The 23064-nt window shown below is 38.7% G+C and overlaps 3 protein-coding genes across 3 annotated transcripts; 1 reads left to right on the top strand and 2 right to left on the bottom strand.

Annotated features, from left to right (window-relative positions):
* Positions 1-490: 490 nt before the first annotated feature.
* On the bottom strand, positions 491-7718 carry rdh12 (retinol dehydrogenase 12). Its single transcript, XM_038728251.1, has 7 exons — positions 7561-7718; positions 6851-6969; positions 5857-6012; positions 5648-5752; positions 2969-3178; positions 2412-2601; positions 491-1494 (listed from the first exon to the last, which is right to left on the bottom strand). The coding sequence occupies exons 1-7, from the start codon at positions 7635-7637 to the stop codon at positions 1392-1394; spliced, it is 960 nt and encodes a 319-aa protein (XP_038584179.1). The 5' UTR covers positions 7638-7718; the 3' UTR covers positions 491-1391.
* A 752-nt stretch (positions 7719-8470) lies between these two features.
* vti1b (vesicle transport through interaction with t-SNAREs 1B) lies at positions 8471-13549 on the top strand. The gene is made up of 6 exons (XM_038728623.1): positions 8471-8811; positions 8893-8951; positions 10117-10314; positions 11244-11417; positions 11734-11795; positions 12622-13549. Exons 1-6 carry the CDS (start codon positions 8715-8717, stop codon positions 12713-12715), a joined length of 684 nt encoding a protein of 227 aa, XP_038584551.1. The 5' UTR covers positions 8471-8714; the 3' UTR covers positions 12716-13549.
* An 843-nt stretch (positions 13550-14392) lies between these two features.
* arg2 (arginase 2) lies at positions 14393-21069 on the bottom strand. The gene is made up of 8 exons (XM_038728622.1): positions 20783-21069; positions 20603-20675; positions 17198-17372; positions 16721-16880; positions 15982-16076; positions 15768-15872; positions 15446-15582; positions 14393-15315 (listed from the first exon to the last, which is right to left on the bottom strand). The coding sequence occupies exons 1-8, from the start codon at positions 20894-20896 to the stop codon at positions 15125-15127; spliced, it is 1050 nt and encodes a 349-aa protein (XP_038584550.1). The 5' UTR covers positions 20897-21069; the 3' UTR covers positions 14393-15124.
* Positions 21070-23064: the final 1995 nt, after the last annotated feature.

The following is a 23064-nucleotide window of genomic DNA, read 5'->3' as shown; positions in this document are numbered from 1 at the left end:
TAGGTAGCTACTAAGATAGGTGAGAAGATTGATATCATGCCAAATATGAAACTACTGCCACCAGCTGGCTACCTTAGCTTAGCATAAAGACCAGAAACGGGGACACAGTTAATCTGGTTAAATACAGATTTTGTTACATTTGGACAGAGCTAAGCTAGCTGTTTCCAGTATTTATGGTAAGGGAGGGTAGCCTGCTGCTAGCCTTAGCTTGATATTTAGCATACAGACATGAAAGAGGTATCAATATTCTAACTTAACTCTTTGCAAGAAAGTAAATAAGTGTATTTCCCAAAATGTTGAACTTTTCCTTTCACACCAACACTGATCAACTCTGACTCACTTATTGTGTGCAGTGATTCAACTTAATCCAACATTTCATTGCTTAAGATGACCCATTTCTCTATTTTTGTGCACTAACCCACTTCGTACTTTGCTGATGGCATTTTGATGATCTCAAACTAGAATTTCAAAGGACTGAAACAAACATGCATCCTTATAGTAATATTTCTGTTTATTTACATCAAATGTAAACATTCAACTCTTAACATGAATATAAGTGTAGTAAAAGGCATGTTTCACTTGTATAAAACACAGAATGTAAACTCTTGGCAACCTTGCATGTGAATGCTGAGAAGGAAACATAAGTAGGGAGATCCTAATAAATTCAAAACTGCAGTTCCTCCAGGAATGTGCAGTTTTGGTAATGCAGATGTAAAGAAAATTCTTTGCAAATATTGCAATGACATGACTCTTTCTTTGATTTGGTTAAAATAGAAAAACCTTCTTATAATCTATATCAACTACAATTATCACAAAATACATTTATGCAATTCAAGCGGTAATCATGGCTCAGACTGACTAGTAGTAGATAGTTTGCTAGCATTTTTATCAACCTGGAAACACCGTAAGAACCCCTGCAATTATTTAGAAATGCTGGCACAAAATTCAAGCAATCTAGCTGCAAATTCTAGAGAAATCAAAAAACAGAATATTTGATAATGATGCTGGTCATTTACCCTGGCTTGACCCTTCACAGTACCCTACAGCATTAAAATACATCAAGTTGCTTTTTTGCCTACACTGTATTCACATTGTGTCACAAAAATATAGAGTCAAAAAGTTATTTGTGGTTAGATGATAATACAGTTGAGTGGTTTTGGTTTGAGGAGCTGTTGTAGAGCACCAAAATACTCAAGTTAATATAATGGAATTACTGCATTATTACAGAAAAAAAGCAACTTCACATTATAGTACCCCTTACAGTATTACCTGACTGCTTATTAGGTAGGAAACGTTCAACGTACAGAACATCAAAAACCATAATGAAATGAATGACAACGGAAAGAATAAGGACTCCTTGGAGAAGTGATAGATGGTGGTTAAAAGTTGAATCAGTCCCACTCAATACCAAGAAGCTCACAGCTGACGTCCCACAGTCTCTTTGCTGTCTCCTCACTTCTGCCCTGTGGGGCTACAAAGGCAGGGGCGCAGTCGCTGAAATCAAAGGAGGGGGAATGACTATTACATAAGGACTAATGATGGTGTGAGTCATCAGTCTCGGTGCAGTGATCTCATTTTTCTTTGACCTTGTCCATGATAATAATGTCGAGTATCATAGATGAGCGCTTCATCTATATTTTTTGTCCAAATTTTTAGTTTTTAATTTAAATTTCTAGTGAATTAAACAAACTGAATTATTATGTTCATCTGTTATAAAATAGACAAAATTACAAGAAACTAATATAGAGGAAACCGCTTATAGTGTGGGAGAAAATGACTAAGCTTCAGACTGTTTCAGCAAGCTTCGATAGCAGCATCATATAACATAACATCATCCAGGCTCTATACAAAATGGCCATGCTTCCATATTATGACATAAAACTTATGAACGCTCCATGTGAAAGCTGCATAACTGTTTACATTACAAGGAATATATAAAAGGGAATGTATTGGTATATATTGGTCTAACTCATCCCAGAGATGGGACTGACATTCTTTTCCCTTCCTCTCATTTTCAAGAATAATAGTACACAATAAAATAAAATAAAAAACCCTCTAATGGAAAAACCCTGTTGGAGTCACTGATGTAGAAAGACAAAGACAAACGTTAGTCCTTTGGTCTTAAAAGGAAAGTTTTGAAGCAGGCGGTTTTCCCATGGTAACACTTAAGGTTGTGGGTTGCAGTTTTTTAACAAGAAACTGGGGAATGACACATTCATCTTTGATGATTAGATCAGGTTACCAAATGGCTTCTACAGGAACATGTTTGTTGCACAGTTTGATACCTCACGGCACATTTCCCTAAAATGAAACACTTAAAAATTCCGTGTGAGAATAACAAACAGGGAATTTGCATTCAGAAGCAATTTTTTTAAGTGAACCTAACAAATATATAGCTTGTCATCACATACCTGAAGTGCTTCCCAGAGACTGAGTGCAGTTCGTCTGCCACAGCACAGTAGATGCTGGTCTGTGCTCCTTCCCGTGGGGTTTTTAGGAACATGGAGAAGACGGTGAAAAATATCGTCATGAGAGTCGAGTGTCTGGTCAGGTCAGAGTTCACCGTCCCCGGGTGGACTGAGTTCACAGTCACATTGGTACCTGTGAGGACAGCAGACCTACATCACTACGGGCAACATTTTTTCTTCTTTCTAATCTGCAGTATCAGGCTGATTATAGGAAAACTGTTTCTCTTTATAAATTGCTTCAAATGGAGCTCAAGGTAAATGTCCCTCTGTGCTCTTACTTTTCTTCAAGAGAATTTATTCCAATCTCATTACAAAAGATTTATTATTCTGTGAAAACATTGTAATAAACATTTTATTAGTTCTCGTGTCTACTTAAAAATGCTGCAATTAGAGGATGCATCGTCTTTGTTTTTATGTTTTTTTTTAAACAATGAGCAAATGATAATGGGTGTCACATTTTAAAGCAGATCCCTTCAGATTTCCTTAGTGTGATTGTGTACCTTGGAGTCTACGCGCCAACTCTCTGGCAAAGAGGACATTTGCCAGTTTGCTCTGGCAGTATGCTAATCCGCTGTTGTAGCTTCCCTGGCTGTGAAGGTCATGGAAACGGATCCAGCCGAAGTTGTGTGCCAGAGAAGAGACCACCACGATCCGGGCCGGCGCGCTGCGCTTCAGCTGCCCGATCAGGAGGTATGTCAAAAGGAAGTGCCCTATCAAAAATGAAAAACACATACGGTCAGTGCTGTATTTTCTAAGTCTGCAAGAGATCCTGTCAAACAAGAATTAACGCAGTGTAAACCTACCTCGCATTTTATAGATAAAATTTCATTTTCATATTTTCCATATAAAGGGGATCATTGGTTACATCATGTAGCTTTAGACAGATAATGGTGAAAACAGGCTACAACAAAATTATATTTTTTTAAATTTGTTAACAGCAGTGGCTTCATGTCTGTTATCAGAAAATGTCATAATAAACCACATTATACTTGCCACTAAAAAAAGAAACCCCAAATTATGCTTATGAAATGTGTATCCACAACTACAGGCTAAATGAATATTATTTTTACAACTCAGTATGTTCTAGCATGTAGAGTAGAGCCCGACAGATATGGGATTTTTAAGAATCCGATTTTGATATTGGCCAATATCTATTTTTTTCCTTTTTTTTTTTTTCTTCTTCTTTTCAGAAACACATAAGGTCTAGGCCCTAAGGTCAGCTAAAGCTTCTTATCCTGCTTGACCTATCAGCTGCCTTTGACACAGTCAACCACAGGATCCTCCTATCTGCACTCTCAGCAATGGGCATCTCAAGTAAAGCACTCTTGTGGTTTGAATCCTACCACTCGGGGCGTTCCTACAATGTTTTGTGGCAAGGACAATTATCCTCCTCCCACTGCCTCTCCACAGGGGTTCCCCAAGGCTCAGTGCTAGGGCCCCTTCTCTGCTCAATCTACACCACCTCAATGGGGCCGATCATTCGCTCTCACGGCTTCTCTTACCACTGCTACGCAGATGATACGTAACTCTACCTATCCTTCCCGCCAGACGACCCCACCGTCTCAACGCGGATCACGGACTGTCTCTCGGACATAACTGCATGGATGAAGGCCTACCACCTTCAACTAAAGCTCTCTAAGACTAAACTCTTGGTCATTCCAGCCAAGCAATCTATCCACCATAACATCAAACTACAAATTGACTCCTCAACCATCACTCCAACCAGGGTGGTGAGAAACTTGGGTGTCATGATTGATGACCAGCTGTCCTTTTCAGACCATGTTGCTGCTGTCTCTCGGTTGTGCCGCTTTTCTCTATACAACATCAGAAAAATCAGGCCCTACTTCACTAAGTACACCACCCAGCTTCTGATACAGGCCATGGTTATCTCTCGCCTCGACTATTGCAATGCCCTCCTAGCAGGTCTTCCAGCTTGTGCGGTGAAACCCTTACAAATGGTTCAGAACACAGCAGCACGTCTGGTTTTGGATCAGCCCAAAAGGACTCATGTCACTCCATTACTCAGTGACCTCCACTGGCTCCCCGCGGCCTCCAGAATCAGAATCATGTCACTAATGCTTGCATACAGAGTGACTACTGGGTCTGCACCCATCGACCTAAACTCCATAATACAAGTTTACGTTCATTCTCGGCCACTATGCTCCTCCAACGAACACTGCTTGGCTCTGCCATCCCTTCACACAAAGCAATCCCAGTCCCGGCTATTCTCATCTGTGAAACGCCATCAGAGCAGGGGCGTCCCTCTCTAACTTCAAGAAGCTCTTGAAAACTCATCTCTTCCGAGAACACTTCCTCTTATAACACCTCTAACTCCTAACCTCCAACATGCACATCCTGTGCTCTTCTTCTTCTATCCCCTACAATGATCTTGTATTGATTGCACTTTTTTTAACTCTTACTTCCTTCCCAAGGTATTTACCCCATTGATGCGATATGAACTATGAGCTCTAGTATTTACTGATGCTCTTACTAGTATGTATTGTCAGTTGTAGATCTGTATTTGATCCTCTGCTGACACTTGTATGTTGTTCCTCAAATGTAAGTCGCTTTGGATAAAAGCGTCTGCCAAATGACTAAATGTAAATATATAACATAAACAAACATTATTCCCAACATTTATGTGTGGTTAAGAGACATCACCAATATAACATGACATAATGCAATTAAAAAAATAAACATTTTTTTTGTTATAAAGAGTTCTTTTAACAAAAGTACAGCTGATTATGTCAGCTGATTGCTGTGTTTTGAGGTGGATTTGTTCCTAATTTGTGTTGCCAGCAAAGGACATGTAGAGTGTCCTCTGGTGGACAAACTAAACAATAACAACACTCATAACATCTGTCTTCCCGTCTCACCATTTATTTTATAATTGTCATTTATTGGCTGTTATAAACACAGATACCTGTATATTATCTGTAATTAGCTCATGTCAGCCTATAATATCGGCATACCGATTTATCAGCCGGGCTCTAATATAAAGTAAATTAAATGTCAGTATTAGTAGCTGTAACTTCAGTCATTTGTGCTTGATTAGGCTGATTAATAATTTTGCACAAAATGATCCAAAAAATGAATCAGTCAGTTGATCCATCAGGTTTTCAGTCCTGTTTAAGGTTTGATTTCTTTATTGATTCAAGTAAATTTCTCCTCATTCTTACCCAAATGATTGACTCCAATATGCATCTCAAAGCCGTCAATTGTTTTTGTGTAGGGGCACATCATCACCCCAGCATTGTTGATAAGGATATGAACGTGGTTGACTTCTGAAGAAGAGAACATCACAAAAAAAAACACGGCAGCTGTTAAATAACAACAAGGCAGGGCTCTGTCGGTAGATGTAAGTATCAAACAGCTACCCTGTGCTTACCTCTCAGGAATTTCTGTGCAAAGGCTCGTATAGAGCAGGTGTCAGCCAGGTCGAGCTCTCGAACCTCCACTTGCGCTTTGGGATATGCAGCTCGTATACTGGCAGCGGCCTCCTCTCCTTTATCCACATCTCGACATGCCATAATCACTCGAGCCCCTGTCATGTGAAAAATAAACAGCAGCTAAACTATGAACAAAACACAAACCACAATAATTCATAGAAGAGAGGGTAGAGGGTGTTTCTGTTGCCTTGTGGTGCTTGAAGCCTGCATGTAATGTCAGTGGCAAGGTCAACCACAGATCAAAACTCCAATATTGGTATTAAGGTTAAGGATCTTTGGTTGACATTTAGGATTATATTTAATTTATACTGCGGTCTTAACTGACAGCAGCATGTTGACCAAAACTACACAAAATGGTTCTACATGTAGTTTTTTGAAACCAAAATTAAATCATCTGTAGGTCCCCAACAATGTGTTTTAACGTAAGATGTAGTCATATAACACATTTAGTAAGATCCAGTAGTTTTTTCACAGCAGACATTTTGACTTGTCATAGCAGAAAAAGCACAGTAACTAATAACATTATCGATGGCTCTGTTGCATTCGAGTAAAACAGTGGGCAACACCATGACCCTGAAACTGAAGCAGTGGAACTCATAAGTTTATTACTTACACATAATGTCAAAAAGGTTAGGGCTGGGCAATAATACAGTATCATCCTTTATTGAGTTCTGGAAGAATCATTGTGAAGATGTGATCCTATCACAACATTCTCTACAAATCTCTGTTGCCCAAATTAGTGGAGGAGTAGTAATTGTTTATGTTTTTGTTTGACACATAAAAAGTTTTGTCTAAGGTTTGTATACATTTCCCATGCATATTATTAAGATATGGGACATTCTTAAAACGTTCAGATTTCAATCTTATTGTGCAGCCCTACAGAGGAGACTGTAGTTGTTTGTTGTAAAGGGTAGCTTATGGATGAAAAGTCACCTCGCATTGCCAGGTCCAGGGCAGTCTCCTTCCCAATCCCTGTGTTGGCTCCAGTGATGAGGACTGTCTTCCCATTTAGATCAGCTGCGGACTTGCACACTCCTCCTGCTGCATATTTTCTATTAATTCACAATGACCACTGATTAACACTAGAAACAGGTACAGCAGACAGCTCCTCTTGAGTGACTTGTAGCCCTATTCTGCAGTCACTAGAACTTCTGTTCTCATTTGGATAAGACATATGGACAACCTGGCTTAATTATTCATAGAAAAACTTGGATAAGGAACAGTAGGCTACACCACACCACTGAGCAGTGCCGCCTCATAACCAATAGCTCTGTTGGAGTAATGCATACAGATATAACTCCTCCCACGCTCAGCCTCGTGATAGGCCCGAGCAGCTCAGATGGAAGACACCCGGTTCATCAGTGTGCAATAACTCCCATAGCTCCATCATTCTGTAGCATTGATTTTCTGCTTAGAAAATCAGTCTGCGTCGTGTGAAATAATATTTGATGGAGAGAAAAAAACACATTAAAAATGACTATCAGTTAGGTTAAAGCAGCCTGTTCTTTATAATGTAAATGAACCTCATCGTAATAACTGCATCAGTGCAATGTAATGCCCTGTCAACCAAGTAACAACCCACCCGTGATGTGTTAAACACTGCATTTATATGAGAATGAATGAGGGTATTAATTGCTGCTTACCTTATATGTGGTGCAAATAAAATCACAAGTAACGTCACCACTCCGAGGCCCGCGACAATCAATAAAAGCAACATCATACCACGAATGTTCGCTTTTCTATCCCCTCCAGCAGGATCCCACTGCTCCGTAGCTCTGTAGGCAGAACAGCTGATGTCAAAGCAAAAAGGGGTGCAGAGCAGAGCACCGCGAAGGGAATCATGGGATTGTAGTTTTTGCAGCCATGGCCAGAGGAGAACCAAGGATTAGCCATTCAGCTTTATAAATTTACATTAAATTTAGTCCTTCACTTTAAATGTGTTTTTATTTTAGTATGGCAAGACACAACATGTTATCCCAGGTAAACAGCATATAAACAATATTAGATTACCTTGTCAGACTGATTAATTCAAGTACATTTCATGTTTCTATAATAACTTAATTTCCACCTCCAGGAACCTTATTTTACCTTATGATACAAGAGATTTAGATACAATAACTATTCATCACTGTCAAGAACAATACAAACACCCAAGGGAAAACAAAACAAAAACAAGAGTAAAGCTTCAATAACCATGAAATAAAATTTAAAAAAAGCCTATATACCGTTGTAAAAAAATTAATTAAATGGGTAAACAAATCTAGTTTACACAAATTAATAGGCAAACTAAACAAATTAAATAATTAAAATAAATTTTTGTAGCTGTTTAGTAAGTGTTAGTAATTGCAGTAATAGCAAAGATGCTCTACAACTTTCTGAGCAGTCTCGGTAATAGCGTAAAGAAATAGTACTGACTAAAACTTCATTTCCCAGAAGGCAGCGTGATAGCTGTCTGTGAACTGCCTGAATAAAATCGCTATGGGGGCTTTTTAAGTCGTTTTCACCCAGATTTAACATTATTTTCGTGAGTTGTACTCCTATGGAGAATGTAACATTTAGCCTGTGTTATTAATTAATAAAAAAAAAAATATCATGTTTGATTTTTGCTCTGGATCTTTTTAGGCACTGGATCACGAGGACCTTTATTATGCGGAAAAGTCTCGGGGATGTGATTATTTTCAAAGCGAAACCTAGTAGATTAACTCACAGTCTTGACTGTGATTAGTGTTTTTACGGCAAAAAGACAAAGTACTTTCTCAAGGAAAGGCAGCTGAGCTGACGTTACAGTCAATACAAAATGTCGTCGGAGGAATTTGAGAAGTTACACGAAATCTACAGATCACTGTATGATGAGCTCAAGCTAATGCCAGAGAGAGTCCTGAAAAGCCACGGAGGTAAACACTTTTACATGTTTACAAAACTGTGTAACCAAAGTAACAAACAGTGTAAAACGGGAACTTGTGTTGTATCTGCAGAGGAGAGGAAGAGGTTGGTGAGGACCTTCGATGAGAGGCAGGGGGAGGCTGAGGAAGTGGTGAGCTGCTCTCCTGTTTCTCTGTGTTGGAAGTGTTATCTACCAGCCATGAACTTTAATAAAATCTATTTGTAGTATTTAACATTATTGCAGCAAGCGGATTTAAACAAAATTGGCCTGTTTTTACTCACTTGTGAAAAAAACACAGTAAACAGCTTTGTTTGTTTATGTAAAATACCCTGGGAGAAGTAGCATTTACATTTATTCACTTAGCTGACGCTCTTATCCAAAGCGACTTACAATTGCTAATTATGTCAGCACGCCTCTGGAGCAACTAGGGGTTAAGTGTCTTGCTCAGGGACACAATGGTAGATGTGTTGCAGTGGGGAATTGAACCCGGGTCTCTGCCGTTTTATCCACTGCACCATCACCACCCAAGTAGCAATACCTCAATTTAAAAAAAAAAAAGTATCAAGAGTACATTTTATAATATGCTGCGTTTTCATTGTCCTGTACACTCAGCTGCCAGTTTATTACATAAAAATTGATATACAGCAATAAATCCCACTTTTATGGTTCATGGTTAAAATGTTACACAGGTGTTGATCCAACTTTATTGTAATTTTTAAGGCTTGTGGTGTTGATGAGTTAAATAGTTAAACATAAATTTGAATCATCACATCTCTGTAACAGTTTCAGGAGCCAGATTAACACTGTGGAATATATTACTACTTTATATGCTGTCGGTAGTTAAATTTTCAACAATGCATCATCTTTTCTAAAGAAAAATGTTTTATACGTTAAACATTCTGCAAAGGATATATAAATAATAGCTATAAAATAATGTGTGTTCCCCCTTAAATGTTGTGGAGTAGAAGTATAAAATAGTAAAATGTACAGCATGTACTTTTTACCGCTGGTATCAGAACTAGTAGGCTGGCCCAATTTGCTTTTGCAATCAAGGAATTAAAAGAAGATTAAGATGTGATTACCTCTGCATTCTGTCCTTGTTCCCATTCATCTCTTTGGAAATACCATGAACATGATTTGACAGTTTAAGTTTTGTACATCAAGAAATCATCATAACATTACCAAACTCAGTAGCTATTCCGTCAGTGTACTCTGCATGGGTATGTCTCCGTTAATGTGTTCGCGAGCACTTTACACAGAAAGATCGTACTTTTTCTCTGAAATTACAAAATTCAGTTTTCTTACCTGTCTCCAGTTACAAGGAATGGAAGATGAGCTTCGTGGTGCCCCTACCTCCCACCGAAATGCTATGGGTACAAAGCTGCGCCTGTACCGCCGAGATCTGGGCAAGCTTCAGAGAGACATGAAAAACACTGCTCCTGGCTTTGGTTCTTCTTTCCAGCCAGTGGAAGGAAGTCATCATGGCATCTATGCATCACAAAACCAACAAAGTGTGAGTGTGGGGCTCGGGACAGCTGTTTGAACATGGTGTCATCTCATAATGAGAGTCATTAACAGAACCAAGACCCCTTACATGCCTGTGTGATTGCTTGCCATATTAATACTTTATGAACACCTTAAAATGCAGCTATAGGGTAAGTCATTTGTATTTCTTTTTTTGGGAAACAATGTGACAACTGACAAAGACATTTCCAGTGCAATTGGAAGGAAATGTAAAAGCATGGAAATGTTTCAGCTATCTAAAATATCAGTGGAGAATGTCAGATTTTGTTGTCAATCTCACAAATTGAAAGAATGAAACTTAATGGGAGAGTAACTGATTCTGCTGAAGGACTATTGACATTTGAACACAACTGCCAAACAAAAACTCCTCTCTCCCTTGAGTGCTCCCTCAGAAGTGCCTCCGTCCTCGCCTGGTAATATCACTTTAATCTGTGTTTATACTCTTCAGACCTTTTCCTCTTTGGCTGTTTCCCAACCATCTCCCCTTCTTCACAGTGCCTGGAGTCCAGCACGTTTGAATGTGCCGGTGTACAGAACTCTCTCTACCTCTGCTCCTGTGCACGATCACTAACACCACCAGTTAATGATTGGCTGGAACAATGTTGTGTGGCAAGGTCCACACCACTTTATTTGTTTTCCATTTACAGAGCTAGGGCTGATTAGGAAAACTGGATTTTATTTCAGAGCACACATCAAAAGGAGAGCTAGTGAAACATATTTGCTGAATTTTACAAAAACTAAGGAGGATATTTCACTTCAAAAGAACCCCTGGAATTAATTCAACAAAACAAATTCATATCTAAGATAGTAAGAGCATCTGAGAATGGATTCCTCCCCTCCATGTAAATGTTTTTCTTACTCTTGTCACAGTAGTGTTATTTACCCTGGTTGGCTCTGTTATTTTGCCCATCCATGCAGACACACCTGCAGTCCCAGAGAACTTTGCTACTCCAGGGCACAGAGTCTCTGAACAATGCCAGCCAGAGTATTGAACGAAGTCAGCGCATCGCCAATGAGACAGAGCACATCGGCACAGATATCATCGAAGAGCTGGGAGAGCAGAGGGAACAGCTGGACCGCACCAGAAACAGAGTGCGCTTTGAATTATCATTAATATGATACTGTATGGAAGAATGAGATTGTGATGATGCATTTGTTTTAATCTGTGTATGGTAGGAACTATATGTTCGTTATTTTAGTCACATGATTGAGTTTCTAATATTTTATTGAATTTCTGAAAGCAGTCCAGCAGTTATACTTAGTTTAGGGGCAACAACATGTGGGACAGCTCAAGTTTGGGTCAATAGGATTTATATTACTTTGATTTTATTTGAACTACAAACACTATTTGTTGTTGTCAGAAAATGGCTTTGTGTTTAATCCATTCTGTCTTTTGTTTATTTTGTAGTTGGTGAACACTGGAGAAAACCTCAGTCGAAGCAGAAAAATTCTTCGTGCCATGGCACGGCGGTAAGTGCTACACCTGAAGAGGTTATACATTTTATTGATATTGGTCTTTGTTATCGATGCATTAATGATTGATTGCTAAATGTATGTTTCTTGAATTCTTTGTTCTTTCCCTGAATGTGAGGTGTTGTTTCTGTAGCTTTTATAATATACTAGATTGTATTGTTGTAAATCAACAAGACAAAATGGTGCACATTGACCACACTAAAACATGGATTTGGTGAATAATTCTTCAAATTAATTTGTTTCAGAATTAACACACTAGTGATTAGAGCTGCAACTAACAGTTATTTTTGTTTAATAATTAAGTAATAATTATCTCAATTAACTGATGAATTGTTGTAATTTATAAAATGTCACAATATGTTGAAATATACCTAGTATAATTTCTTACAGCCCCAAAGGGTGTCTTGAAATGTCTTGTTTTATTCGACCAACAATCCAAAACCCTAAGAAGTTCAATTTACAATCGTGAATGACAAAGAAAAGCATACAGTCCCCACATCTGAGAAGCTGGAACCAGGAAACCTTTTAAAAACAACTAAATCATTCGACTTATCAAAGTAGTTACCAATTCATTTTCTGTCGATCAACTAATCGATTAATGAACTAATTGTTGGAGCTCTACTGGTGATTCATTTCAAATAGCATCACTCTGAGTGTTTAAAATGCATTTAGGTAATTATCTTATCTTCTTATTGGAAGTAACTGTTTTCTCTTGGCAGTCCTCCAATTCAAATTATCATGGAATATGATTGATGTCTCTGTAAGTGCTTGTTAAACAACGAACAGCAAAACATTGTTGACTTTCTTCTTTTTTGTCTTGTAGGCTGGTGACGAACAAGTTGCTGTTAGGTGTCATTATTTTAATGGAGCTGGCCATTCTAGGTGCTGTGATTTATCTGAAGTTCTTCCGAAAATGAAAAACTATGAAATCTGAAAACATTCTAAGCTCCAGATCCAGGGCAAACACAGACTCTCTATATCTGTCTCCACTGACTATTCTGCAGCAATAATGTTCTTCTGCTGTATTCAGTAAACTGTTTCTGTGAGTGCAAATGAGGACAATGCGATGGTTCAGTCTTAAAGTGAACATTTACCAAGACGGGATTCTGTCCATGGGCAGGTGAAGTTCATTTGCCAAGAATGTTGAACCTGTTTATGGACCAAACCTACAGAAATGCCATGGATAAACTGTGAACTAAGGTTTGCACTGTTACAGACCCCAGAGATGATTCTCTGTAAGGATTTATACAATCCTGAGTATGATCTACTTTCTCCTACATTGTGTAGATTCTCTGGTGACACTACTTGTTAAGTGTCACTGATGGGAGGTTTATTAAATCTCAGATTGTGACAAAATGGCACCAGTTGAATCTATTTTGTTGTGTTGTCATGTCCAGTATCCAGATGGTTGTATTAAGCTCTGTAATAATTCTGATTACTGAGACCTGAGGCCAAATTTGTCAGTCAGAGGTGTGAATTGGAAAATGAGTGGAGACTCTTAATACATCCAATGTTCTTAACAGTTAGTAAAGTTGTCTAATCACTGTATAATACAGAAATCACTGTTTGAAATAGTTTATTTTCATTTCTTATCTACACATAATTAAAGCTAATCATTAACCTTAGTGTGAATTGATTCTGATATTGTGAACAGAACAAAGTTAAAAAAAACATCTGCTGTAGAGCTGACGCCACTAGTGATGGGTAAAGAGCATCTGTTACTATGTAATAAATTCTCAAGTAATAGGTGATAAGGTTATTTTTAGTGCTGTGTTTTTGAAGTTGAAGTGAATGTTTTTCTTTCACATAGATATCATACCATCCTGATGTAATGCTAAGTACAAAAACATGTCGGGTGACCTACCTGTGTGGATCAGGTGGAAAGTTGCGGTAGAAGAAAGTATTAGATTTGCCTTTACATTCCCTTAAAAAACTAAACAATAAAGCTTTTTAATGTGTGCATTTTACTAAAGGTAAATACTAGGTTGTATGACCCCATTTAATTGATATATTTTATAAATACAACTAATCATTAATCTAACTATGATGCCAGCAGTACTGATAACAATTTATATATAGGTACAAACATTGGCATATTTCTTTCAAGTACCTGCATAATCTTTCGGCCATGCTATCAGCGTAACTATTGAATTGATTTTGCACAGGCATTCATGGTCCCCAGGATGAATCCCAATTAATCTCTTTCTGCTAGCATCTTCAGCAGGTCAAAATTTTCACTTATTAATATTTCAACATCTGCTGATGGATTGGCACCAAATTTTGTACGGACATTCATTGTTCCCAGAGGATAAAAATGTTCCTCTAGCACCACAACGTGATTCACATTTTTGATTTTTCATAGTGAAATGTCACAGCAGCTATTGGATGAATTGCCATGACATTTGGTACAGACATTCATGTTCCCTTGTAATGTGTTTGATCTGTTTTTTTTTTTATCTTGTGCCACCATCAGGTCAAAATTTTATGTAGACTCTATAGTCTTTTTAAAATAGTGGATCTCTAAAGTAGAAATGAAACCGTTTAGTTAGAATAAAATAAACTCAGGAGGAAATAAGACACCTGTACACATGAACAAAAAATGTAATCACATTTATGGAAGACTCAAATATAAACTCTTTGTTACAAGGGCAGTAATCATTTAGTGGCCACATCAAGTCAAACACAGACCAAGCATTAGATCAGCTTTTGCAGTTTTCAAGCCAATTGATACGGATGTAGTCAGTAAATATTTATACACAGTAATAGTACATGTACTAGTAGGTTCATTGTGAAATACAAAAGTAAGAAAGAAAATGCAGTAACTACAGCTGGTCCAAAAGTGCACACTTCATTACTAGTTTTTACTAAATGGCACAGCCACAACAGTTTTGAGAGACTCAGTCACATCAGACTGTGGATTTCAAACTAAGTCAAACTTTTTAATCATACCTCTGTGGCAGGTTCATTCTCTTTAAAGCCATACAAATAAATCAAAAAAATAATAAATATGTGGCAGATGTGTCGTCTAACACTTACCACAACTTATTACACACAGGAGCAGAATCAGTTAGTTTTGCTGCTCAAAAGAATAGTATTTGCATCAACAAGTGTAGTGGTTTCAAAATTATGTCACAGGCTATTGTCACCATTATTAATATGAACGTTTCTCCTCAAATCTTATATTTTTATGAACCCAGACATAATTTTGTTTTCATCATTCAACACTGAACAGCAAAGAGATGAGAACAAGAACTTCAGGTGCTGTTAGTTTTAGTCTTTGTTGCGGAATACTCAGGGATGCAAGTCCTTTGCTTTGCTTCATACTCTCAGAGGCGCAGCTGCTCTGTGTCGTCCTTCACAGGGGGAATCTCATCAATGGACACATGAGCGCCTTCTCTTGTCTGTCCCAGAGAAGACGCGATGACGTCGACCGCTAAAGAGGCAGTGGCCTCCATGGCTTCACGGTTGGCACCCAGCACAGGGTTAACTTCTACCAGATCCATTGCTGACAGCAGACCTGCACATCAACACACTTGTTAGAAACCTGACAATCAAGGCCCTTTAAGGACTGACAAAACTGGTTTCTATTAAAGGAGCATGAAGCTATCTACATAGGATGTCACGACCATATTTGTAGTCATCTGTACCTGTGTTGTGGATTTCCTCTGTGATGTAGATTCCCTCCCTGTAGGTCAAACCTCCGTTCACTGGCGTTCCTGTGGCTGGAGCCAGAGATGGGTCGAATGCATCAATGTCAAAGCTCAAGTGGATCGGTCGCTGTTTTCTGTTCAAGAAGGTGAGAAAGTGCTAATTTAAGGTTCACTTCAACTTAGATATGGGCAATCATTTGGTTTTATCAAACAAAAAAACCCCAAAATTTATTTTTAGTAACCATTAGGTAAATTAAACTTAAAAAATAATCATGCAATCATGTTAAAAATATTAAACAGTAACATATGTAAGAGATACCTTGCCAGGAGATGGTCAAGAGTGACTTCCATGACCCTTTGAATGCCCAGTCTGTCAATATCCCTCATGGTGAAGTACTGGATACCCAGGTCCTTCAAGATGTGGCTGTATTAAACAAAATCAAAAACATAAGGAACCATTTTCAGTGTTGGAAAATTAAGTTCACATCAGCCAAATGAAAGTGAAAGTTTCAAAAGTGATAGTATGTGCTTACTGCTCTCCGGGGTCAACGTCCCGCAGCCCAATGTATACCAGGTCCCTCGAGCAGAGGAATGGCTTCATCCAGGAGAACCCTGGGATATCTGGCATCTGTTGTAAACGTACAGAGATAATGTAATATGGAGTGTATATGTATGCAGGGACAGAAAAATTGCAGCTGAACTTAATAAACAGGCTTATAGCTAAATAGGTGTTTGATATGACTGTCAACATTTCTTGTTGGAAGGTCACAGAGCCCATTTAAAAGTTCTGATCGTGTTCTGATCAGAGAAGAGTCTGATAATGTGAGTCCAATATGTGTTTTTGTTTATTTCTTCCTTCATATTACAGCTGTAAGGCAAACAGGCCACAGTAGCATTTCATAAAAATACAGATTTTATTAGTCATTAAATCAGTTTGAGAGACTTTTTCTTATTCTGTCAGTCTGGGTGTCTTGCTCCATCCACCAGTAGGAAGTTCTGTTAGTGTTGCAGTATTCACTGGTTGTTGAAATTGGGTCCCTTGATCAGCTGATAATCTATAAAGTTTAGCTTCTGAATCAATAAAGTGAGATTAAAACTGATGAAGTTGATCACACTGCACCTTCATCAAAACATTAAAGTCAAATTATATGATTCAGATGTCAGTGCATATTAAAATGTTAGTTGCTTGTATTGACTTGCGTTCCTTGCTAAAATACTGTCAAGTTCTATGTACACTGAAATACAAGGATGACGTCTAATATTTCTCCTCACCTTGTCTTTCAGCTCTTTGAGCATGAATGCCACAGGCTGGCCGTGGAGGTTTCCTGACGGAGAAGTCATGGGCGTATTTACATCTGCATGAGCATCAACCCAGATGAGACACAGGTCAGGACACTGCTGGGCATGGCCTCCCACGGATCCAACAGCAAGGCTGTGAAAGGAGAAGGATAGTCTTATAAATATCTGGTGTTTATAGTTGTCTGTGAAGGTTCTCAGTCATCCAGGTCATAGTTAGCCAAAGAAGGTTAAAGTCAAGGGCAACTGGACTTGATTGACACTGGACACTTGTGTTTATAGTGTATCCTTGCAAGAGTCCTATCACTAACACATATGGGGAAATTAAATCCAGTAGCCTTCGAACACCTAAATGCTGTACTAATTGTACTGCATGGTTTCGGGGCAGGTGCTGTTCACATACTGTATATAACAATTTTTAGTCTTTACATTTGATATTATCTGATCATTTACCTGTGATCACCACCCAGCATGACAAGGGTGTGACCAGCACCAACCGCTCTGCTCACTGCACCAGCCAGTATCTTATTTGCTGCACCCACAGTGCGAGGGGACTGTACATTCATGTATGGTTCATCCTTCTCCAGGTGGTGGAAGTTGAGGTCGCCAAAGTCGTGGACAGAGTAGTCTGAGGAACACAACAACAAAATGCTGCTGATCAATTCAAGCCCTTAATGCACTTTTAAGGCACTTAGATGAGTCGCTGGTGAAGTTTAGAGTGACTGATTGAGCAAGGGTTCGGAGTATTACACCAGGACTGTTGATGGACTTTTGCATAGAACCTGCAATCTGTTGGTTCTAGACAATCTTTATAATCATTGGGACACTGCCCTGTTGTCTGTTTTGAAGAAACATTTGTGCTTGCAAGAGTTTCAGTTGAAAAGCCTGCATAACCTGTAGCTTCCATAGCATGACTTAACATGCATCTGTCTGCCTTGGAGGCTGAGTCATTCAATGCCAGGGGAGCGGCCATAGGGAGCACTGGAAGCTGATTGGCTTGGAGTGTTAAAAATGCCTAATCATTCAAATAGTCAGGGCAGTTACAGTCCCTCAGAACTGTAGTCTGTCAGCCTCTCCCTCCCTGTCTGCTTTTAACCTTACAGTATAGTTTCTGTCTGTCTGTACGCGCATGTACGTACACATCAATATAAAGTTCAGTCAGTGAATGGAGTGCTTATGGCTGAGCAGTGTGGAGAAAAAATGGACAGCACGGGAGAAAGAGAAAAGGAACTGAAAGGTAGTGCATTAAAAGTAGAAAAGTGTCACTAAATGTTGTACAATTACAGTTATCTTCACGAGCAAGGGATGTGGTTGGTGATTTTAAGCACATCATGTCACAATTACATTTTCCCCAGTTGAATCTGTGTTTTAGGAAACTTAATAATGCTATGCGGGATGCAGGAGATGCGTATGAATGGAAATAATCTGGAAAATAAAGACCTGTATACTCTTTTCAGGTGAGCAGGACCTGGAACTCCTGTTACTCAGAGCTACCAGAGCGTCATGATGATAAACATAAGTCCAGTCAGTCCCAGGTGTAAAACACTTTAAAATTATATTTATTCCTGTTTAGTAAGTGCAGTTGACTTGGCTTGGAATGGAGTGACGTTAGATTCCCGTTTGTCACTGTCCATTTCCCACGTCAGCTCAGGTTGCAGTCACTGCAGGCCAAGCTATGCTAGGTGGCTGCGGAAGTAAAGACTGGGATATTTCCACTTAGTTGAGAACACAGAATGCGAAGTAAACAAGTGATGTGATCTACCATATTGGGGGATCATCTGGTAATGTGAGCCTTGATGGCAGTGTACTGTTACTCTGCTGATCTTAGGGGAACCAGTGTGGTTCATTACCATTCGTAGACAGGACAGGAATAGCACTTGTCTTAGTGCAATCGTGAGCATCTGTTGCAGGACAATTCAGAAAGTCGGTTATAGCAGCAACAGACTGCAAGTTCTGCTTCTGTTTACTGTGAAACGCAAGAGTATAGGTTCTACATGAATGACCATAAATCTAGGTTTCCTGCGGTTAAAAATATAGCTGGCATAGATCTTAGTTTCTGAATCATTCTTAAGCTACTTTCAAAATATACTAGGATAAACTAAAAATGTCTTTCCTTAACAAATGACAAATTTGATTTTGAACAAATTTTCAATTTGTGTTCCGTTTACTGTATTCTGGACCAAGTTTAAATGTGAGGAACATAACTGTAAATATATTTTAACAGATGAGGTTCTTTTATCATAGAGAAAATTTGCTACAATTTGATTGCAATACACTGCAGAAAAATAAATGTAAAATATAATGTCAACTGTATTTACTATATATAACCTAGTAGGCCTATCACAAAACAGTTAGCCTCAAGTGGCTTTACAATCTGTACAGCATACAACTCCCTCTGTTCTTTACTGCATGCATTAATAACTGTGTCTTCTGTCAGAAGAATAAAAGTATGTTAGCTGCAGAAGATAAAATTATGTCCCATCTGTAGATCTACTCCTGTGTGAGGATGGGGAGGGCTGTTTCTCTTGCACAACATTTGATGTTTACAGCTGATGAGCAGATGTCTGGGACCAGACATGCTAGGATTACCTGGCAAATTCTGCATCTCTCTGGGTCTGTTTGATTGGCTACCACACAAAACCAGATACTACTGACACTAACATACCTAGATTATCCATTGTGGGAAAACTTTATAGCATAAAGCTGCCATTATCACCAAAAATAGGACCAACAGTCTGTGGAACTCAGCAGTGAGTTCATATGATCATATACTCATGTCAATGATAGTACATTTATAAAACAACAGGCACCGCTAGCTTGAGACTCATGGTAAGCCATCCAGTGACCTCTTCATAGGTTACATTATTGTCTTTTTCTGTTTGTATAATTATTTTGTGTTTGTAAAATAATCCTGCCTACAGTAGACTACTAGTTGTATTATGATTAATGTTTTGACATCACTTTGCGCTAACTTGTCATGGCCATGTGTCATTATCTTAATCAAATATTAAACAGGTTAAATAATAATAATTACATTAAATCATTAGTGTAAAGCCCTTCTTACTTGATTATACCAAATGGTATTTTATGGCACCACATTAATCTTCAGTGTGTCCTTGGTATATTTAAACAAGACTTATCTGTGTCTGGACCACATATAGACTTTAAGTATGCTGACTTTATAGTGACCATATCATAGCCTACTAAGTGGTATTTTTAAAGCGAGCTATTTTTACATTATTCCTGTTGCGACTGTCTCATAGCATATGCATTGTTATGCAAGCTTGAGACGTCAAACAAAATACAACCTCATTGACGTGAGAGCTAAAATAAATATGGGATTCTTTCCGCCTGTGGTGTAGACTTTCATCTTTGAAGCGGCACTCCCTGTCCCCCTGCAGACTGTAGGCGTCTCCATTGAAAGGAACGAAAAAAAAGAGTTTGTGACAATGAGGCTGAGTCTGTCTGCAGTGACGACAGAGTGGAAATAAATTAACCATCCATTTCCTGCACCCCTCCGAGCATGTGCCGAGGAAGAAGACTGACTAAACAGCCATACATGTGGCTACCCGAAAGAAGAAAACAAAATCCCCTGTTGTAGGCCTATAACTATGATAATCCTAGAAATGTCTGTGAGCGTTTGTTAAGACACAAGGACCACTTTGTTCTGATGTTCTGAAATAACCTCTCCAAGGAAATCGGATGTTTATATTTTCGGTCTCCCGGTGATGTAAGAGGCAGGCTGATAACTGGAGATAAGTCAAAGCTGTTTTGCTGCCAGGCGAGCCTGCATGTTAGCTACACCCATTCACTGTTACATAATGCAGCGGCACCGACTGCTCTACTAATTATCCCTACCCAAACCGGAGAGCCTGTCGAGGAGTCCCGCATCTCTGATTACTTTAGGGCCGTGTTCCACTCCTCTTCTTTTCTGTCAGAAAATAAAGACAAAGGATAAAGTTAAGTCAGTGCTGAAGATGTTAAGATGTTGCCCTTGACGTGAAAAGAAGAGTCGCGTTCACACAAAAAAAAGCCTACCTGTCCTCTTGAAAACGGGGCGCCCAGCACAGCCACGGATTGAGCTCTGCTTTGCTGGCAAGTGTGGCTGAGTTGAGTCCGGAGAAGACGGAATAGAGGTCCTCGCAAAGCCATGTTTCTTTTCTGAAATTTAAACTGACTCAGTCCAAATCAAACCGCCGCCTTTGAAAACCAAAAGTACTACTGAAGCTCTGTGAGAAGTTGCGCCAGGCAGTATGTGGCCGCGCTGCTGTTAGGGGAGGCTTTATGGCTCCACCATCTACTTAATATTCATGAGCTGGTGAACAGGATGACAAAGATCGCGTGGTTAGCTCACCCTAATGTATTCATAGAAACAAAATGTTTCTTTGAGTATGTCGAAATGAGCAATGATGCTAAGCGTGAATGCTATAACGCGTTAACTTTACCGTAAATATTACCGGTAGCAGGGTAAGGTGTCTGACGTCAAGTTGAACGACACACCTTCGGAGTAGCCAATAGGAAATGGCAAAACAAGTGGGTTCGCTCTGCTGGCCTGGTATCGGAGCTGGAGTTGGCCAAGTGCCATGATGCAATGTTTGTTGTGAAGCGTTATAGGTTACATGGAAATTTCCAGAGACGCAACCAAGCTGGATTGTTGCTGTTTACACTTGGCTATTTGACCTGGATGTTTGTCCTCCCGTGTCCCATATTTCTGGCAAAAAAACAGGCATCAGATATCGGGTCAACAAGAAAACACATAGCCTGTATTATCTAATGTTTGTCTGTCATGGGTTCTCGGTATCAGTAGTCTTAATGCAAGAAGCAGCTGTTAAAAAAGTAGTTGTTATAGGCTAACACACTGTAAAAACAAAGGCCCACTCCATTACAAGTAAAAGTTTTCCATTCAAAATCTTAATTAAAAGTAGGGTATTGACGTATTATCAGCTATATGTAGGTCTACTTAAAGAATCAACACTAAAACATGTTTGTGTTTTATTTATACACTGGACTATTAGTAGTCTACTGAAGCACTAGGCTAAGCAGGGCTTTGCTGTTTATCTGGTCCATGTAAAGCTAATTTGAATCACTTTAGAAACTGTTGGGTCGATTATAACAGTGTAATATGTTTATAATCTCATATGTTTTGTATGTAATCTTAATCTGCAAAATAACTTCTAACTATAGCAGATAGGTCTACATTTAGTGTGCAGTAGCTAGTTGCCTAAATGTAAACTACTTTATTAGGCCTACCACTGCTGACTTCAGTGTCTGTTGTAGCTATGGTAGGCAATGATGAAAAAACCACATCCATCTTAAGTATATAATGTCTATAAAGTCATGATCAGTATTGGGGAGTAACTAGTTACATGTAATTGTAATTTCATTACAAAATAAAGGAAAAATGTGTAAATAAATTACTGTTAGGCCTTATGAAAATTTTCATGATTACATAGGGGGTTACATCTGAATATTGTCTGCAAAAAGGCTATATGTTAAATATGGCCAATATTTATTTTGTTGCTTTGCATGTTTTGTCTTTGCAGCGCTGGTCTACCAGTTAAATTTCCTCTCAAGCTGTCTTTTGAAAATGGTTAAAAGTTGAAAATATTCATTACAAATTTTAAAAAGTAGTCAAAAGCAATTAAATGTAATACTTTTTTATTCATAAAACAATATATAGCCTACATAGTGTTCTTGCAAAAATATGCACAGTAGACACAATAAAAACACACATGTGAATGTCTAAAACAGAGAAACAGATACGTTGTTTATAATGCAAAGACTAAACTAACATGGAATAAAATAGATGTTTAACAAACTTTAAAAGAACAGAACATCGAGCGACAGTGAACTGACTTAATCAGACTATAATAACGGGGTGTGACGTAGCCAACGGCTAGAAAAATCACGTATGAACCGGCCTGTGGTATGTACGCAATGGGGCGGTAAGGAAGAGCTCCCTCGGTACAAAATAAAGAAAAGCTTTTGGCGCCATCAAGCGGTTTGAAAATGCAAATTATAAGAATTTTAGCATGGTTTAGGATTTTATGCCCTGAATTTAGCCTATCAGGGAAAACCTTTCCCCAGGAAGTCGCCCTCGTTACGGATTTAGTCTAACCAAGATCCTACACTTTTTGATTGATAAAGTAGGCCTATGTTAGGTGTTGCATTCTGGTGTTAAAACAGTGGAAGTTAGTTTTCCGTGACAGACTGTCAACTAACATGCAACAACATCTAGGCTACTCATTCAAATACTTCAGATGGCTAAAACACTATTGCCGCGTTTTTGCATGAATTTACAAACCCCTCTTTCTAGAACT

This window comes from Micropterus salmoides, unplaced genomic scaffold (genome assembly GCF_014851395.1).
Source record: "Micropterus salmoides isolate LMB-PRFRI ecotype aquatic unplaced genomic scaffold, ASM1485139v1 Ms_hic_scaffold_19, whole genome shotgun sequence".
In the NCBI taxonomy this organism is placed as follows: Eukaryota; Metazoa; Chordata; class Actinopteri; order Centrarchiformes; family Centrarchidae; genus Micropterus; species Micropterus salmoides.
The sequence above is the reverse complement of the archived record's forward strand: the minus strand, read 5'-3'. Positions and strand labels throughout refer to the sequence as shown.